Below are 17400 nucleotides of genomic sequence, written 5' to 3' on the forward strand. Positions count from 1 at the left end.
TCACTTTATCCACATTCTTATGACATCATATTGACTTAAATCACCTACTGAATGTGTTTGCACCTATACAAAGTCTAAAATGGATTATGTAAGGTAAGTAATTTAATAATTCATCACTGAGGTGAAAACAAGGAGCTGATTGGCTGCTCTCTCTCTCTCTCTCTCTCTCTCTCTCTCTCTCTCTCTCTCTCTCTCTCTCTGTCTTCATGTAAAGTTGAACCTGTCTGAGCTCAGAGTCAGCTGTGGTCACATACAGTCTCTCTCTTACTCAGATTCAAGAAATGTTTGAATTTTAGGGGGAAACAAAGCCTCTCACTCGCAGCTGGAGGATGAGGAGGACTCTGGCTTGAATCAACAGGAACAGAACAGTCAACAAGCGTCGCCCCACCTGCCTGATCTCTCCTCATTTTTGTCAGATAATTCATCCGGACTGAGACAAAATGCAGCAGCCTGAGACTCAGCAGGCGACTCAGCAGACAGCGACAGAAATCCTGGATCCGGACGGTATGTTTGCGACATCTTGTCATGATTAATAACCAACAGTATGAACTTTATTTCTAGTGCACCGTAATCCATTTAATTTCAATGCAGTGAATGTTTCTGTGTGTGTGAGCAAGAAGTCCTCCCGAGCAAAACACACAGAGCTGGTTCAGTTCTCACATACAGGTTTTCTTGTGTAGAAAATAACTTCAACTGGTTCTTTCACAGCTCATCTGCAGAGGTAGAAAGTACATGTACTCATGTACTTTACTTTACTTGAGTATTTGCATGTTTATTCTGACAGCCTGAGTTATTTTACTGATTAAGAGTTTTAAAATGTTAGCCTATAATAATTGGCACACAAGAAAACCTTCTTGATTGATGCTTCGAGACAACATGTCCTGCAGGCTGTTGATGACCAAACTCACTCAAGTATATAAATTATGACACGTTGTTCTAAAGACATTCAGACAACCAAAAAGTATATAAAACACTCACACTAACCTGAGTAAGATGCAGGACTGGCACTAGTAATGAAGCATTTTTACTTTGTTGTACTGATAATTTTACTTCAGTAAATTAATACTTATTCCACCACGGCCGAGTATTTTAGTATATGCATGTTTGGGTTGCGGGTTTAGGAATGGATTAAATGGAATGGTCGAAGTTGGTTCAGAATTGTCATTCAGAAGGTTAGGACAGGATTATTATTGTCATTATTATTATTATCATTACTTTTAAGTGTTGACTGATTATTGGCCCTAGCCAATTAGATATTCAGCATATAATCTCTCTCACACAATGTCCCGTCTACAGCAATATCTGATTGGTAAACATCTATAAACACTGAACCTGCAAAGTAACAAGTAACACAGTGTATCAAATAAATGTAACTGAGAGGAAGTATAAAGTAGCAGAAAAATGGAAAAACCTGAACATTTTACTCAAGCACAGAACTTGTAAATATTGTACTTCTGGCACAAGGAATTTCATTTTTACAGAAAATTAATATCGATCGATATCGATCAGTTTCGGTCCTGAGTAACAGTTATTATTTTTATTTATTTATTTAGCACTTTTCAAGAATGAATGACACACTGCTCTACAGAGACATAAAAACAGGATGAATTACAGATAAATGATAAACAAGTGTAATAATCCAATAAGAATTAACCTCCTGAAACACAAAATAGAAAAAGAAAGAGCAGACAACTTAGGAAGAAGCTGTTCTGAAAACAATTATTTTAGAGAGCTGTAAAAGAAGTAAACAGAGCGAGCCTGCCTGATCTCCATCTTGTTCTCCCCTGACCTCGGATCTAACAGTCCTCTGCTGGAGGATCTCAGGCTGCATTCAGGCTCGTTGGGGGTTAATAACTCTGTGATGTAATCAGAAGTCAATCCCAAACATGCTTTAAGAGTGATCATTAAAAATCAATCCTACAACGCACAGGTAATCAGCGTAGATATGCTAAAACAGGTGTTATGTGGATTCCTCCATTGGATTTCGTGAGCAGTTTGAACTATTTGAAGTTTGGATTAAGCTGTAGCTGGAGGTTGTCCTGTCACCCACTTTCTTCCTCCCATTCGTCCTCAGTTCAGTACCTGCGTCGGAGGAAGTCGGCTCTGTGGGTGACCGTGTCTCTGCTGGCTCTGGCTCTAGTGGTTCTGACTATCGGCCTGATCTCTGCCACTCGCACCGACAACGTACCCGTTGCTGGATATTACCCAGGAATCACTGTGAGTCACATCTCCTGTAACTGACCCCTCAAACACTCCACAGGTGTGTTGTGTCCTCCTTTACACCCTAATGTGTTTTAATCTTTCTCCTCCACTTTGATCTGTCTGTACCTCCAGCTGAGTTTTGGAGCATTTCTGGGCATTGTTGGCATCCACCTGGTGGAGAACCGCAGACCCATGGTGAGTCTGCTCCTCCGCAGTATCATTTGTTCCAGTTATGTGCTTGGGTGCCATTTTGGCAGCTGTAGATGGATTTCTTTTGCTAAAGAGAAACGAGGGAAAAATTCGGAAGAAGAAAAAAAAAAAAAACCTTTTGCATAATCTTTAAAAAAAAAGACAGCTGGTAGCTTTTATGGGACAGCATTAATATATGCAGGGCAGTAATTCTTAATATCTTGTCAGTTGTGAACTATCTCTGCACGTCAAAAGCCAAGTTCTCTGATAAATAAAACAGATGTTTGTAGCTGTGATCTTGCTCAGCCTTATTCAGTTCACACACAGACCATATTCACATGGCGGCCATTTTTTCTATGACATCATGCTCAGGCCGGGATACTGTTGTGCTGCAAGATGACCAGCTCCCAATATAAAGTCCTTTAATGTAGCGAAAACATGATAAAAAGGTTAAAAGGGTGATGGATAGTTAACATCTGGAGGGACATTTGGCCGTAATTGAAGTATTTGATAACCTTAATTCTAACGTTAGCAGTCAAGCACTTCCCAGCTAACATTACTGTTGTCCTTTTTTACATTGACAGCATGAATTGTGCAACATCACATGTACGTTTGAGCCTCCCGTTGGTTCTCTCTCAAGGTGACTTCTGCCGGCGTTTAGAGTTTCCGTCTTCTAAAAATGAGGCATTGCTCCTGGAAAACAGGACATGTGTTTATATATATACACCATAAATTAGAGGATTATGTTACAGACTTTCCAAATTCACTAAACTGTTTTATGGGAAATTGCTCTATTGTGAGCAGGAGGTAAATCTGATTACCCGATGGCGGCGTAATGTGTTCCGGGTCCTCGTGCCCGGGTCAGCGTGCATGTCTGGAGTTGTGGTTGAGGGGAGTGAATGTGATTGTCTCTGGATTTCAGCGACAAAAGGGGGAATTGAGTTAGTATTGGTCAGTTGATGACAGGGCTCCTTTATTTCAGACAGGGACACAGGTTTAATATCATCACAGCACCTCTCTGCACAGCAGGAGGTTCAAAAAGGATCATGTCGTTGACTCCAGAGTGGAGACACCGACAGGCAGACCGAACATCTGTCTGGTCTGATTGACTGCTCGTAAAATGTGAGTGGAGTGAGTGAAGCCTCTGATAAGAGTTCCTTTAACAACTCTCAGCGTTTTAAAACAAATAATAAATAAATAAATAGAAACCCCAGTTCTGGAGCTTCAGCACTCTTCTGAAAGAAACAAAACAGAATAAAAGAGTGAATTGCAGACAAATCCAAAAGCTAAGTGGCGAGTGGCAGCCAGAAGCTGAAAGTGTGCCTCTGTGTCATTTAAGTAACGCAGCCTCGTCGGTGTCACATTCGCAGCACATGAGACCCGGCATGAGATTGACTGTTAGGTCTTTGCAAGGACTGAAGAGGACACCAGTGACACAGAAACTTTAGCAGACTGCCAATCCCAGCTTTTATGTTTTAGGCTACACATGTAATTTAGCGTTCAACAAGTTAAAGTTTCCTATTCATTTCAATTATTATTATTAAGTCCTGTAGGATCATTTTTCATTTGAGCGTGAAGACTAAACAGTCTAGTCAAGGGACGAATGGTGTAGAGAAGAAACCAAGATGTTAATCCAGGACTGACTTTTTTATAGTTTATGTGAATTTGATTTTCAAAAATTCTATTTACATGAATGACTGTGCTGTTTTTTTGCCTTCCTCAAACTACCAGTATGTTTTTGGAAAACAGATACAGACATTTTTATACTATAGTTGACCTAAAAAGAGGAGGTGAGCTGAGGAGGGACGATTTGTCCTGTTTTAGGACCAAAATGCATCGTCCCTATCTGAGCTGAGCACGCGGGGGCAGACGGGTTGTTAAACTGGATATGTTAGTCTGACTTAGTGACCCTTCATCTCATGGAGCTTTGTGCGACTGTGGTTCTGAAATATCAGTAGCCCAGTGCGGGTGTGATGGTATTAAAGTAGCAGACGGATTTGTAATTCCACGTCTAGTGTGATAACATCTCATTTAGCCACATCTTCCATTTTCAAGACATAGCACTTTAAAATTGAATTGTAGGATATTTAAAAACTACACCTGAGCTGCTTAGCTCAATCGGTTCACAACTGAAGCTGAACAGCGCCCATCAATATTTATTTTTTTCTGAAATGACTTTACCAACATTTCAGAGACGTTTCACAGGTTTGTTTCAGTCTGCAGACAAAGAAAACTCTGTCTTTGTGTGATAGATGCTCCCCCAGCCTGTCACCATGACTCTGCTATCTGTGTGTCTCGTGAATTTTTCATGTGGCGTCCAGGGTGTCACTGTCTTCCGTTACGCTACAGTGTAACGTGTCTAATCCGCTCTACAAGGATACCTTTCACACTTGTCAAGACTCTGTATGTTTGGATTGCTGACATAGTTAAAAAAAAACAAAAACAAAACATTGTTTTACAGAGCTTTGGCTCTCACTCTCTGAGTCGTTGCTGTTGTTTTCCTTTTTCTGTAAAAAAGACACTGAACGCAGCACCTGTCTGATTCTCTGGCATCACTCCCTGTCCTGTGATCAGTCCTGAATGGTGTGACCACTGGGTCGTCTCAGGCACATGTGGCACAGTGTTCCTCTCACACAGGTGTCTTCTTCCCCGCTGTGTCCGAGGCTCCTGCTGTAACACGAGAGCCGGCTGGCTGAGCGGCGGTCGGTCTAACAACTGCTAACCATACCACAATGGCCCCGGACACCTGAGAGCCTGGCTCTGGTGCTTCTCTTACTTCCTGGATGTCACAGCCCTCAGACCCTTATAAACCAGCTGATGAAGGGTCTGATGCTGTTTTAACTGTAAACAGTCAGAGAACATGGACGCTTCCGGTTTGACTCCTGATTGAAGATATCTCATACAGAAAGCACAACATTTTATTAACATCAGTCGAGGAGCATTATGTTTGTTTGGCTTGATTATTCTGTTTCTCTCTCGACACAGGGCTGTGCTTTTGCTCTGGTTAGGGTTTATGCACAAAAACCACTTGGTTAGGTTCAGGAAAAGATCATTGTTTTACCACCATTGTGGAATTTGTTGCCACAGTTGCAGGTGGAGAGTGTGACTTCCTGTCAAAAATAGCCACAGCCACAAAAACAGCTGGAAAAATGTCCAGGGGTGTGTCCAATCAGTAGCCTTGATGACTCGGCTCCTACAAACGGTGATAACCGTATTTTTGTAAATTACTACTAATCAGTTGAATCATCAAGATTTTTGTTTTTCTAGTAAAGATCTTTCACAAACACTTAAAAAGACAAAGTCAGACAAAAACAACCTGGTTTATAGTCATAAACGTATGTTATGTGGTTTCAATTGAGGTACAGTTTCAGTTAGGGTTAGGGTTCATTATAACTCCCATAAGAAAACCTGGTGATCTGATCTCATTTAAACACACACACACACACACACACACACACACACACACATCATTTTGTAACTCCAGATTTTGGTTTCTATCACAAATGTTCCTGAGAGACCAGCCGTCTTTATGAACGTGAGGCGTGTTGCAGGTTAAACACACATTTGTGCTCCATGGACATTTCTTAGATAAAGCTTTTAAAAAAACCAAAAACTTAATGACTCGTGTAACGCCACGTTTCATTTCTTCTTATCTTGTCCTCCAAAATGTTTGAAAGGATTGCGGAGCATGAAATTAAAAGAAAAGGAAAACTTGCTATCTGCACTCGCCCTGCTGCTCCTAAAACAGGCTTCACTGCGCCGATACGCTGTGAGATTTCTTTATGACTAAATGCTTCATGTGGCTCGTGTTCTTTGCATCTTGCAGACCGCTGTCCTCTCGGTCACCTTGCAGCTCAGAGAGCAGAACGGTGGACCTTTTAAAGGGCCGTATTTTACCGAACACAGTCTTATTACCAGTGTGTCCAGCTGTGGTCATGATTGGTCACTGGACCACTGAGCAGGGAACGAGACCTTGCAGCAGTCAGCGATCTTTAGTTACATAACCTGATAGGTATCTTTACTGACTCCTATAAAACGTCTCTCTGTGTCTTTATCTCTTGGTCACTGATGTATCTTCCCCTCTAAAACTTTGGAGTGTCTTTGTTTTTTTGTTTTTTTTTACTGGTATCTGTTTTTCAGTGCTTTAAGTGGTAATTATTATTTTCACAATAACAACGAATCAAATGTGAAAAGGCGAAAGTGGAAGGCGTCGCTTGGCTTTGTAGTGATGAACCTGTAGAGAATTATCGCCTCATTCTGCAGCCCTCCTCTGCTTTACAGAGCTTTATAGCAACTTTCAGCTCTTTGTGTAGCTGTCCTGCCCGCCGATAATATTGGTCAGGCTCTAATCTTAAGGTGGCTGCATACTGCCTGCCAAGACACTGGAGAGAAACAGAAACAGTGCAGATGCATCTGGGTTTTTTTGTTGTTTTTTTTTGTTCGTGTAACAAAAAGCTAAAAAGTCCAAATCCGATAAATCCAAAAATGTAGCGACAAGGTGAAGACAACAAGACAGGAGATAACCAAGAAACAAAAGAAAAACTACTTACAAACAAGAAAACAATGCGAGGAAGCAGGAACCAAAAGCCAGGAACACAAACAGGTGAACTGCCAGAGAGAGGAGGACACAAGGGGTAATTACACAAGTAAGCACAGGTGAGGAGTGAAAAAGTTGACAATATGTCAGTGTTGTGGTCACAGCTTGTTTCTGCTGTCCCCAAGTGGGCATGAAAATCAATTATTCTAGGTTTTAAGTCAAAATGACAAAAGTTTGATGTAGAAATTCTTCATTAAAACTAAAAGTGCTTCATTCAAAATGCCACTGTTACAGATGTACTGTGAGCAACACATACCTGAGAGTATCACGAAGTAGCGTTTTACTGTTGGAGCAGATCTTTTTTTAAAAAACAGTTTTTGAATATAAAAAGTATATAAACATAGCCCTCACATACATTAAGTGTGGTGACGACACAGCTTGGTGCTTCTCCCTAAACTGTGGTGAAGTAGAAATATAAAGTAGCACAATATAATGACAAGAGAAAATACCAGTACTTGAGTAAATGTCCATCCTTTCAGACTTTTTAAATATTTCTTTACTAAATGGACTCCTGAGAGAGAACCACCTACAGTATTCATGTGTCTTTAATCTTTTTACAGTATTTGATTTTTCGCTCTGCTTGAGTCGTGTCGGGGGAGATTTGGGGGGATTTGGACGACAGAGTGTGCGTCGAGGTGTTTTATGTGCTGGCAGCTGGTGCTAAGGTAATGTGAAGTAATGCAGTTGTCAGGCTCTATTGTCTCTGCCGCTGCTCATCTCCCACTTGCAGCCCATAAAAGCAGAGTCATTTAAACCGCTAATGAAGTGGAGAGTCTGGGCCGGTGGCAGATAAAACCCACCCAGAAAGAGCTTATTTCCGCAGGCTGGCTCTTATTTCACTTTGTTGAGGGAAAATTCATCTAATATCCTCTCGTTTATTCTCACTGCTCCTTGTGCTCTTCTCACAAGTGCAGTTGTAGACATATCGATGGCCACGAGGTTAACTAAAACAACACTGAGTCAAATTAAATAAGCTTGATCATGTTCCTGTTTTAGACATTCATGGCACTATATTGAATGGAAATGTTTATTTCTTATATTCTGTAACCCTATCCAACAAAAACAAACACAGCTTATAACGTGAAGGCTCTGCATACCAGTGGTCCACAAAAACAGGTGTTTTCACTACAATTTGTGTGCAAACTGGGCTTGACTGACATTTTTGTCCCACATTTTTACCTGTTAGAGCAACAGAACTTAAACACCGGAGCACCAAGCGGGAAAGAGTTTCAGCTGTCCTGAGGCCCAGGATAGTTTTCTTAAAGAGTATTTTTGTAAATTGCTATGTAAATTAGCAGAACTCTGACATTTTTGCCTGTGGTGATGTCATTTCTTGGAGTATTTCCCTTTGCTTCATATCCCTAAAATCTGCATAACCTAAAGTGAAAGGTTATGCAAGTCAGTTTCCTCTGTGGTTTCCCCGGTGCCTACATCTTACTTTTACGTACTGTGATATAATAATATCTCAGATTGCTTCATATACCGAAAAATCTGTACAACCTAAGCTGAAAGGGTGCGTAAGTGAATAAAATTGAAACAGTTTCATTTAATAAAATGTAGTTGGAAGGATCAGTATTGAGTCCAGCAGCAGAAACAATACAGACTAATATACAAGCTATATTTCAATGGGCTGGAAGGTAAAGACACTGGACTGTCTGTGGCAACACTCGGATGCTGTAAAATGATTAGTAACAAGTAACGCTGACTACAGCAGCTCCACTTCTCTGCTGCTCTTTGATTATCAACCGGGTTTTTTTTTTTAACCTGCTGCCTCAGACTGTGCCGTCTTTCCACTGAAGCAGGACTCTCTGCTCCTGCTGCTACAAAACAAGTGTTAAACCAGAATTAAGTCCACTCTATGTCACATTTTAACTGACATCACATCATTTCCAGCACAACTCCACCAAACGTCGACCTGAGCAGAGGTCTAACCAGCCAGAATAAGTGAAAACACCTGTGCAGGTTTGCAAAGCAAACAAACATTCTTTTTGGCATCAAAGAAAAACAACAGATGATCTTAAGCAAACATGAAGAATCTGAGTCTTACAAGCTTTTACTTATTTCTCAGCTCAAATGATCAAACCATGACCAAAGAAAGATCTTCTGGATGAAATACATTTAGTTAAAATCTCACAGAAAAAAACTGAAGGTCGTACATAAACAGCAGGGATGTCATGTCATGTCATTGTCCGTAACCGCTTATCCCTTTCCATGGGGTCACGGGGTGTTGCTGCTGGAGCCAATCCCAGCCTTGTCTCAGGGCGAGGGCAGGGTACTCCCTGGACAAGTCGCCAGCTCATCGCAGGGCCCTCACTGATGAGCAATGTGGGGTTCAGTATCTTGCTCAAAGACACTTCGACATGCAGCTCAGCCTTGCCCTGAGCCGGGATTTGAACTAGCGACCTTTCGATCACGAGTCGACTTACAGCAGGGATCATAAATAAATAAATAGATATAAAAATCTGCTTTGAATCACATTAATCTCATGTCAGAGCAGGATCAGTAGACATACTGTAAGCTATACTTTGAAATGTTAGGCAGTCTGTCCAAAAAACTAATAAGAGAAAGCAGATACGAATACAGTGGATAGCAAAAAAAGTGTGTTTAATCTGCTGCTTCGGTGCAGGAGGTTCAGTCCTATGGGAGCAATTGAACAGACAGTAAACGATGCTCAGTGATAAAGTTCATGATCAGACATCTGTGATCAGCCAGCTGGGTCTGCTCGGTTGTGTGTGTGTGTCTGTGTGTGTGTGATATAAGAAAACTACTTTGAATTGTTGATTGAAAAGTAAAGATTTGAGGGTTTTGATCAGTGACCAGGTGCTTGGGATTAATTAACAGGGTTGTGTGTATGTGTGGGAATCGTTCTGTCCAGGCCTGTGTGAGTGTGTGTGTGTGTGTGTGTGTGTGTGTGTGTGTATCAGATTGGGGGAATATTAGATCGACCTTGCTGGCACAAAAGGCCGTGTACATTGCCTCTTTGCCCATAAATTACCCACAAAGCACCTCTGTGTTGGCAGAGCGAGAAGCTGTACATTTCCTTTATCGTCCTGTGGTCCAGACACTGCAGACGACCAATCAGGACACACATCAGCAGAAACACCAAGCTGACATACACGTGTGTGTGTGTGTGTGTGTGTGTGAGAGAGAGATAAAATGTTGACTAATATTCCCAATTTTTATGTTTACGCCTGCTATCTGTAAACTTATTGTAATCATTAGTTACTCAGTAAAAGAGAATACAGCTACAGGTCACAACTCTTCTTTTAAATAAATAAATTAATAGATTTATGTTTGCTGCAAATTCAAGTGTTCCAAATCACATTTGGTGATAAAATTGTATATGATTTCTTTTACAACTTCTGTGCCTATCTTTCTTTGTACTTTTACCATTTTCTATGTAGAAATCTGTCCAGTGTTTTCAAATAATGGCAAACACAAGCTGATAATCTCAAACGGTTCCTCTGATGAGACGTTCTGGTACTTTCTTTGTTTGCTTTAAATCATTTCTTGCCTCTGTTTCTCGTCCTCTACACTCTTCCTCTCTTCAGCTCACGGCAGCGATCATATTCATCAGTATCGGGGTCATCGCGTCGTTCTTCTGTGCCATCGTGGATGGAATCATCGCCTCAGAGTTCATTGTAAGTATCACATACTGTTGTACACCTGTGCTTGAACAGAACGTAGCACAAACAAATTAACTCCCCCTTTTTGTTTCTACATTCACGCACCAAATGTAATCACGTGGGTCAGCAGGGGTTTTGCAGGTCAGTTCAGGAAGTTTGTAGATGTAATCGGACAGAACTGTCTGCACCGTCACAGCAGCAGACGGGTCGAGCAGACCAAAATCAGACCAACTAACCTCAGAGTCTGACCTGCAGAGACGGGGGAGACATTCAGCAAGACAGAGCTGATTAAATCTGTCAAAACTTTACTTTCTCGAAAGACAATGGAAGCTTTTGTGCCGTGATGCTAACGAATAAAACCACGGATATGAAACAACAAAATATGGATGTAATCATCCAGAAAAAAGATCTTTAAATCCATTTCTATTGTATTTCCAGTTTGATGTAAGGAAGCCCTAAGCATCCATGGATCAGATATATTATTTCCTCCATTTTTCGCATGATAATGAGTTCAATTTCATTTGTTTTCTTGAGATCTCAAGTTACTTGTGTCATTATCATGAGGTAAAAACATCTTTTTTTCTCGAGATCTCCAGGTAATTAACCATGTTTTCCCAAGATAACGACATAGTCAATTGGGATCACCGCTGGTAAAGCTGTGGCCTTGTTCAATGTCTTTGTAAATGTGTGTGTTTTCCACAACAGCAAGGTATAAGGCAATTTCAGTGTCAGGCATTGATTGAAGGGAAAGGTGATGCTACACATAAATCTAATTGTTCTGGGAAAACACCACTTGTTATCTCGTGATAATGACATTAATAACTTGTGGTTAGACTCATTATCACAGACAAACAGAGGGACTGTTTTGTATAAAAAGAGAAAGAAGCACATAAAAAAAGATCTTCGTCTTCGTCTTCCCACTGCAGACATGATCACTGTTACATAATGTTTGTAGGAAGACTGAAACATTCTCGTCGTCAATCAGAAGACAGTTTCTCCCGAAACACCCAGAAAAAATCAATGAGCATGAAATCCAGTTTGTTCGAATACCTGGATTTGTTTATATGCAAATGCAGAGAGGCCAAATAAGGAAGAGATGTTCTCTGTGTTCAGACACACGGACACGACCACCACGGATCGTCACATCGGCCTAATGAATTTTAACGGGCGTCTTAATGAGCATGAGCAGAGAGGGGTTTGGACCTCTCAGCACCTGGCACCGAGTCTCTGATATTGATCATCAGTGCTATCAAACGTCTGCAGATATATTCATTTTGTGCTCACGGGACGGTGTAAGTCATATTTATTGCACCTTCGAGCTCCTTTCCAATCTCATTATATTTCACATTATATAAAGTCCAGGGAGGTTTTAACGCTGGACGTTTCTGTGGTCTGCTGCAGTGGACGGCCTGGATCAGGGACGTGTTGGAGGAAGGTGGACAGAGTCACACACATGCAACTTCACTTGATACAAGAGTATAAAAAGTGTCTAATTTGAAAAAAAAAAAAAAAATACTCTAGAAGAACACAGTGATGCATGGAGAGGCGTTTTGTGTGTGTGTTTCTATATGACTGATGATTCCAACGCACACAGGACACGAGGCCCTTGGTGGAGGACATGTGTGACTTCTACGCCAGCGGATCAGGCTACATGTACGACAGCTATTACACCGAGGTGACTCTCATACACGCATAGACTGTGTGCACACCTGATATCACCCGCCTCTGATTGCATTATTTAAACCTAAAATGATTAGAGTAATACTCAAGAGTGTGTAGGGACATCTAGTGGCCAAGTCATGTTACTGCGCTGACAGCAACAGCAGGTTCAACAAGTTCACTTTTTATCAAAATCACAACCACGAAGCAAAAAGAAGTGCTGGAAAATGACCTGCTGACATGTAGAGAGATTTCTACATGCATTTCTGTGTCTTTCTATTATTACAAGTGATTCAAGCTCTTCTTTCACACTGCAGGTGACGTGCCGCTCCTTCGACAAAGCATGCAAGCTGAAACTGAGAAGCAACACCTGCTACTGCTGCTACCTGTACAACTGTGAAGGGTGAGAGGCAGCTGTGTATCAGATATCACCGTCTACCACTGTCTCAGCCATGATGGCAGAGTGGTTTAAGTGTGAAACATTTCATTATGCAGTTGTAAGTTCACGTATTTTTTGCCCTTTCTTTTTGAATCATTTTATGACCTTCATGAGCATAAAGACTACTCATACAATTTTGGAGGGCATTGGAGTGTAGTTTTTGGTCTCGTCTGTGACCCCGTCAGCCTACAAACAAGTTCAACCTCACTCACATTTGTGCTGCAGCTAGATATATTTGCTTTCTTGCATGAAAGAGTTTCCTATTTCTAGAGCCAAGTTTTAAACCCAGTTTTCTGGAGTTTTCCATGAGCTCTTCAACGCACCAAAATGGAAGAATTTTTCCAAAAAGGAAGTCTCTCCCTGCTTTCAACATCTCCACTCCTCGGTTTTTAGATGATAAATGGCTGCCTGAAAGGTTTAAACTTAGTAAAAGTGAAGGCACGTGTGATGGATTCTCTGTTTTCTTCCCTTAACATGACCTACACATGCTTTGTGATTCATAATAATAATTAAAGCAGCTCACAGCTGTTCTCCTCCTCCAGCACAGAGTACCACACACAGTACTACGAGTTCACCGGGGTCAGCAGCTGCTGGGATGTGATCCACCTGCACCGCCTGCTGTGGGCCTCAGTGGCGCTCAACGTGCTCGGCATGTTCCTGGGAATCATCGCTGCCGCCATCCTTGGGGCGTACAAAGATATGGTGAGGAGTCAAAAAAAGAGAAAGTGTCTGTTTAGAAGTAAAACTAAAAGTGCTCTTTGGAGTGAAAACAGAAAATTCAAAGACAGAATGTTTGAAGGTACAGCTGAGGGAAATAAAAAGCTGCAGCGCTTTGATGCAGACTTTTTATTACACTCATGTAGTTACTGTTTCTTATTACAGGCCACATAAAGTCATCTGGAAACATCTGTTTCCTGCCTGTGTGATCTCTAGGGTGTGTCATCAAAGTACATTACACTGAAGTATGAGCTTTTCTTTTCTGCTCTGTTACTTTACCTAAGCTTTATTTGGATCACAGTACTGGTTCATGTGTGTGCGGATGTCTTCGTTCTGTTGCCTCACTTAGCGAAAATCTACTGCTCAGACATGAAAGTGATAGAATCCAGTTCCTCTGGCATGAACGGTAGTCTGGTAATCTTTTTAAGACACGTCTTAATGGTTCTGATTTTTACGATTATTGTTCCTGAAGTTCGTTTGGCGCACGCTCGCTCGCTTATGATGACTTCCCAAACTACTTTTTTTTACTGTTTCCCTGCAGCAGAAGCCAACTCCACAGATGGCCCCCAGCCCCACGCCGCCACCCCACATCCTGTACAACCCAAACCAACACATGCTCAGCTACGCTGGCTTCTGTCCTTCAGGACAGGCTCTGCCCGCCTACCCCAACTATCCAATACCCATGCAGGTGAGAAAGAACCAATTACAGGCACCTTTTCATTACACTGTAGGGAAAGTACAGGCATGGATAACAAAATTGGTGACGGTTGGAAGCAATTTAGCTACTTCAGTTTCAGGGTCTTGGTATGTTGGCTACGTCACCTGGATAGAAAATGATTATCCACACCTGTGTTTTTCAACACAAGGGCCAATCCTCTGTTCCAATGATTTAGTTCTGAAACCAGATGAGCAGCACCAGATCAAATGTGCTCTTGCTGCACAGCTGTTTCACCCTCAGCTCAAAGCGCTTGACCAGAGAGAATCCTGTGTATCTGCACTGACACCTCACGCCATATCATTCAGTTCAAACATTCATCGTCCCCTCAGTACGAATTTGAATTGCTTTCTTGATACTTAACTTCACATTATTCCAGTACTTTGGTGTATCATTTCTGCAAAACACCGCTATGTTCACATATGACATCACAGGCTACATATCTGTCACCCACAACGGGTCTCTTCAGGCGAAACATTATGTCTTCCTAACCATGGGGTTTTTGTGCCTAAACCTAGCCAGACAATAAGCTTTGTGTAGTCACAACATGAAAAGGAAAATTTAATTTGAAAACACGTAAAGCTGCAGCATAAAGAAATATAATGTTTTAACTTACCCGTGGTTTGCAAAAACTTACATAATCAACATTTATTCTGGCAATTTGGTTGTTTTTATGAGCAATTAACTGCAAAACTAATGCCGTTCTTATCAGCCAGTCATGCTCTGTGTTTAGTGTTTACTGGCATGCTGACACACTTTGCTAAGATGGTAAACATAATACACAGTATACATGATCAACATCAACAGGTTACCACTGTCATTTTGACCAGGTTAAAACTGCAAACATGGCTGTAGAATTTTTTTACTGCTCTGCTTTTTTTTAGAAATATCTTCTTTTTTTTTCTCCTGGTGCTCATCCAAGGCCAGAAATGCCTGACTTGATAAACGGATGCCCTGACCAGTCTAGTCGCCAGAATGAAAGCCGGCAATGTGCGTTTCTGCAAACCACGGAAATGATGAAACTTAAAATATCTTTATGTTGCAGTTTTATATTTGTTTACATTACATTTACTATTTTATGTCATGACAGCGCTGCTGGGTTAAACAAAGATCTAGTTTTGGCCTAAAACAAATGGTCTCATTTAAAATATGGTTTCACGCTCACAAATGTTGATATGCTGTCTTGAACAGTTGTCTCTCCACCACACGCTCCCCCTCCTCATCGCGTCATGAAAGTCATCTCATGTAATGTGAACATGATGTGACACTTACTGCAGTAATGTTGATCTGACATGTGTGAAACATGCACATGTAATTTATCCGTGTTTTGCAGAAAAGTACAATGCCAACTTTTTATTCTGGAGACTGGGCTGGGCACAGCGTAAACCCAGACGGGAGCTGTAGTACTTCAACAAGCCAATCACCTCAAATCAGCAGATCCATTGTAATTGAAATTTCTATTATTTCTCAGATTTTCTATTGATGACGGCTAATATTTGCTGATGTTTCTGTGGCTGCTACCAGCTACGCAATCAATCAAATAAAAAACACACCTCAGAAATAATTTTACCTTATCTTTGGCTCTCCTTGCACATACCGTCTGCAACTTACCACTCCCTGTCCTGTCTCTTCCCCTCTCCAACAGCATAACGGCAGCTATCAGCCTCCCACCACTCCCCAGCTGATCCCTGAGGGAGGCCCCGCGTCCAGCACCTGTCTGTCTGAAGAGAACCAGAACCAGCAGCCCTCTCAGCAGGCTCCCACCCAGCCACAGCCTCAAGGAGGCACCCAGGAACCAGGAGGCTACATGCTGACACCCAACGCTCCCGTCCTCTACGGGTCCTCCTACAGCCCCTTTGAGAAACCTCCGCCGTACGCCTGCTGAGCTCTGGAGGGATGCTGGAGGCAAAACATCTTGATTGACGAGAAACACTCAGTGAGCTTCACAACGACTCTGTGCTGATGTAAATGTTTCATGTGGTCGCACTGAAGAGAGGCACAGACTTATAGCTATGTAGTGTGATTATATAGACATGATTAAGTTATTTCATGTGTATTCAATAAAGAAAACGATTTGGGAAGTATTTGCTTTCTTTCTGAGAGTTCAAAAAGATAAGGCTGATACCACTGTCATATCTGAAGCTACAGCCAGGAGACTGAAACCTGGGGGAAATATGCTGCGTACAGAAGCAAATCCACCCACCAGCCACTCCCAGCTTCACTAATTAACATTTTATATCATTTTCTTTACAAAACTTAAAGTGTAAAAACTACAAATAGACTCCAGGAAGTAAAGCAAATTTCCCAAACTTTTTTTTGTCTTACATATTACATATGAATACGTGTGTAGCCATACACCTGACTGTAATCTGATAGCTGTTTCTGTGTCACTATAATAACTTCTGTACGGGCGATTAAAAGGGCTTTCTCGAGATGTGAACTGGAGACTAAATGGCGCTGACGTTGCTGTTATTTATTTTTGTGTGAATCAATTAATGTGCACTTTAAAGTCAATATCCAATATATGTATTATTGATGGTGCATGTTCACTGCTGTGGGATAGGACTCTGTAGCTGCTGCTATGAGATGCATTATGTATTAAAGACAAATTCATTCACTGATGTATAAAAATCCATGTGGAGTAAGGGCTTCATCGGAATCTCACATTAGTTATTTAAGAAGGTTGATACCAATGGGAGATGTGCGAGTGCTGTCAATCTTTTCATCTCCGACATAAATGTAATTAAGTGTGTTTCCTCAAGTGTTTAAATGTCATATTTTAAAGTATCACCAGTAACAACTTCTTTTCACTGTATAGATCCACCTCAAAGTGAGACTAGATACAGTATTAAAGTCACTTTTTAACAAAGTAAATGTACTGCTACAGCATTGGTCTGGTTTAATCAGAAATATATGATGAAAAAAGTATTGAAATATTGGTGTATAATGAAAATCATAATACAAGATTATATACCTCTATATTTTGAATATACACTCCATACATTATAGGACTGGGCCGCAAAATCATATATATCAGAATATTTCTGACCAAAACAAGGCACACATTGGAACTTTGATTGATAGGAACAGTATTGTAGGAATGACTGGTACTTTAACAAAATATTGACACAATGAGTATTAGAACAAGTACATTAGTCTGTTTATATGATGACATACTTTCTGAACTGCAGCCATTAAAAGGTACACTATGTAGTTTGGGGGAAGACATTGTAATTAGAAGAGAAAGACCTTCATG

General features: G+C 41.1%; 1 protein-coding gene and 1 long non-coding RNA gene across 8 annotated transcripts; one reads left to right on the plus strand and one right to left on the minus strand.

The window, feature by feature from the left end:
- The first annotated feature begins 251 nt into the window (after positions 1–251).
- LOC119017567 (transmembrane protein 255B) lies at positions 252–16761 on the plus strand. 6 transcript variants are annotated; one of them, XM_037094300.1, is made up of 10 exons: positions 252–504; positions 2075–2217; positions 2335–2397; positions 10540–10629; positions 12209–12289; positions 12591–12676; positions 13255–13414; positions 13971–14117; positions 15478–15588; positions 15790–16761. In XM_037094300.1, exons 1-10 carry the CDS (start codon positions 441–443, stop codon positions 16027–16029), a joined length of 1185 nt encoding a protein of 394 aa, XP_036950195.1. In that variant the 5' UTR covers positions 252–440; the 3' UTR covers positions 16030–16761. The 6 variants fall into 6 exon arrangements, with proteins under 6 accessions (XP_036950195.1, XP_036950197.1, XP_036950193.1 ...); XM_037094302.1 differs by lacking the exon at positions 15478–15588; XM_037094298.1 differs by lacking the exon at positions 252–504 and having other exon boundaries at positions 1548–2217.
- LOC119017569 lies at positions 2088–7042 on the minus strand. Of its 2 annotated transcripts, XR_005074476.1 has the most exons (4): positions 6942–7015; positions 4926–5232; positions 3213–3302; positions 2088–3084 (listed from the first exon to the last, which is right to left on the minus strand). It is a non-coding gene; the product is annotated as an uncharacterized LOC119017569 (long non-coding RNA). The 2 variants fall into 2 exon arrangements; XR_005074475.1 differs by lacking the exon at positions 4926–5232 and having other exon boundaries at positions 6942–7042.
- Positions 16762–17400: the final 639 nt, after the last annotated feature.

The sequence above is a fragment of the Acanthopagrus latus genome, chromosome 4 (genome assembly GCF_904848185.1).
Source record: "Acanthopagrus latus isolate v.2019 chromosome 4, fAcaLat1.1, whole genome shotgun sequence".
NCBI classification, from domain to species: Eukaryota; Metazoa; Chordata; class Actinopteri; order Spariformes; family Sparidae; genus Acanthopagrus; species Acanthopagrus latus.

Excerpts from the sequence above, each read along its gene's own strand:
- LOC119017567 (XM_037094298.1), top strand. The coding sequence starts at position 1,963 with ATGTGGATTCCTCCATTGGATTTCGTGAGCAGTTTGAACTATTTGAAG. Across the intron at positions 10,630-12,208 it reads TCATCGCCTCAGAGTTCATT|GACACGAGGCCCTTGGTGGA; the intron begins GTAAGTATCACA and ends CAACGCACACAG. Across the intron at positions 14,118-15,477 it reads ACTATCCAATACCCATGCAG|AAAAGTACAATGCCAACTTT; the intron begins GTGAGAAAGAAC and ends CGTGTTTTGCAG.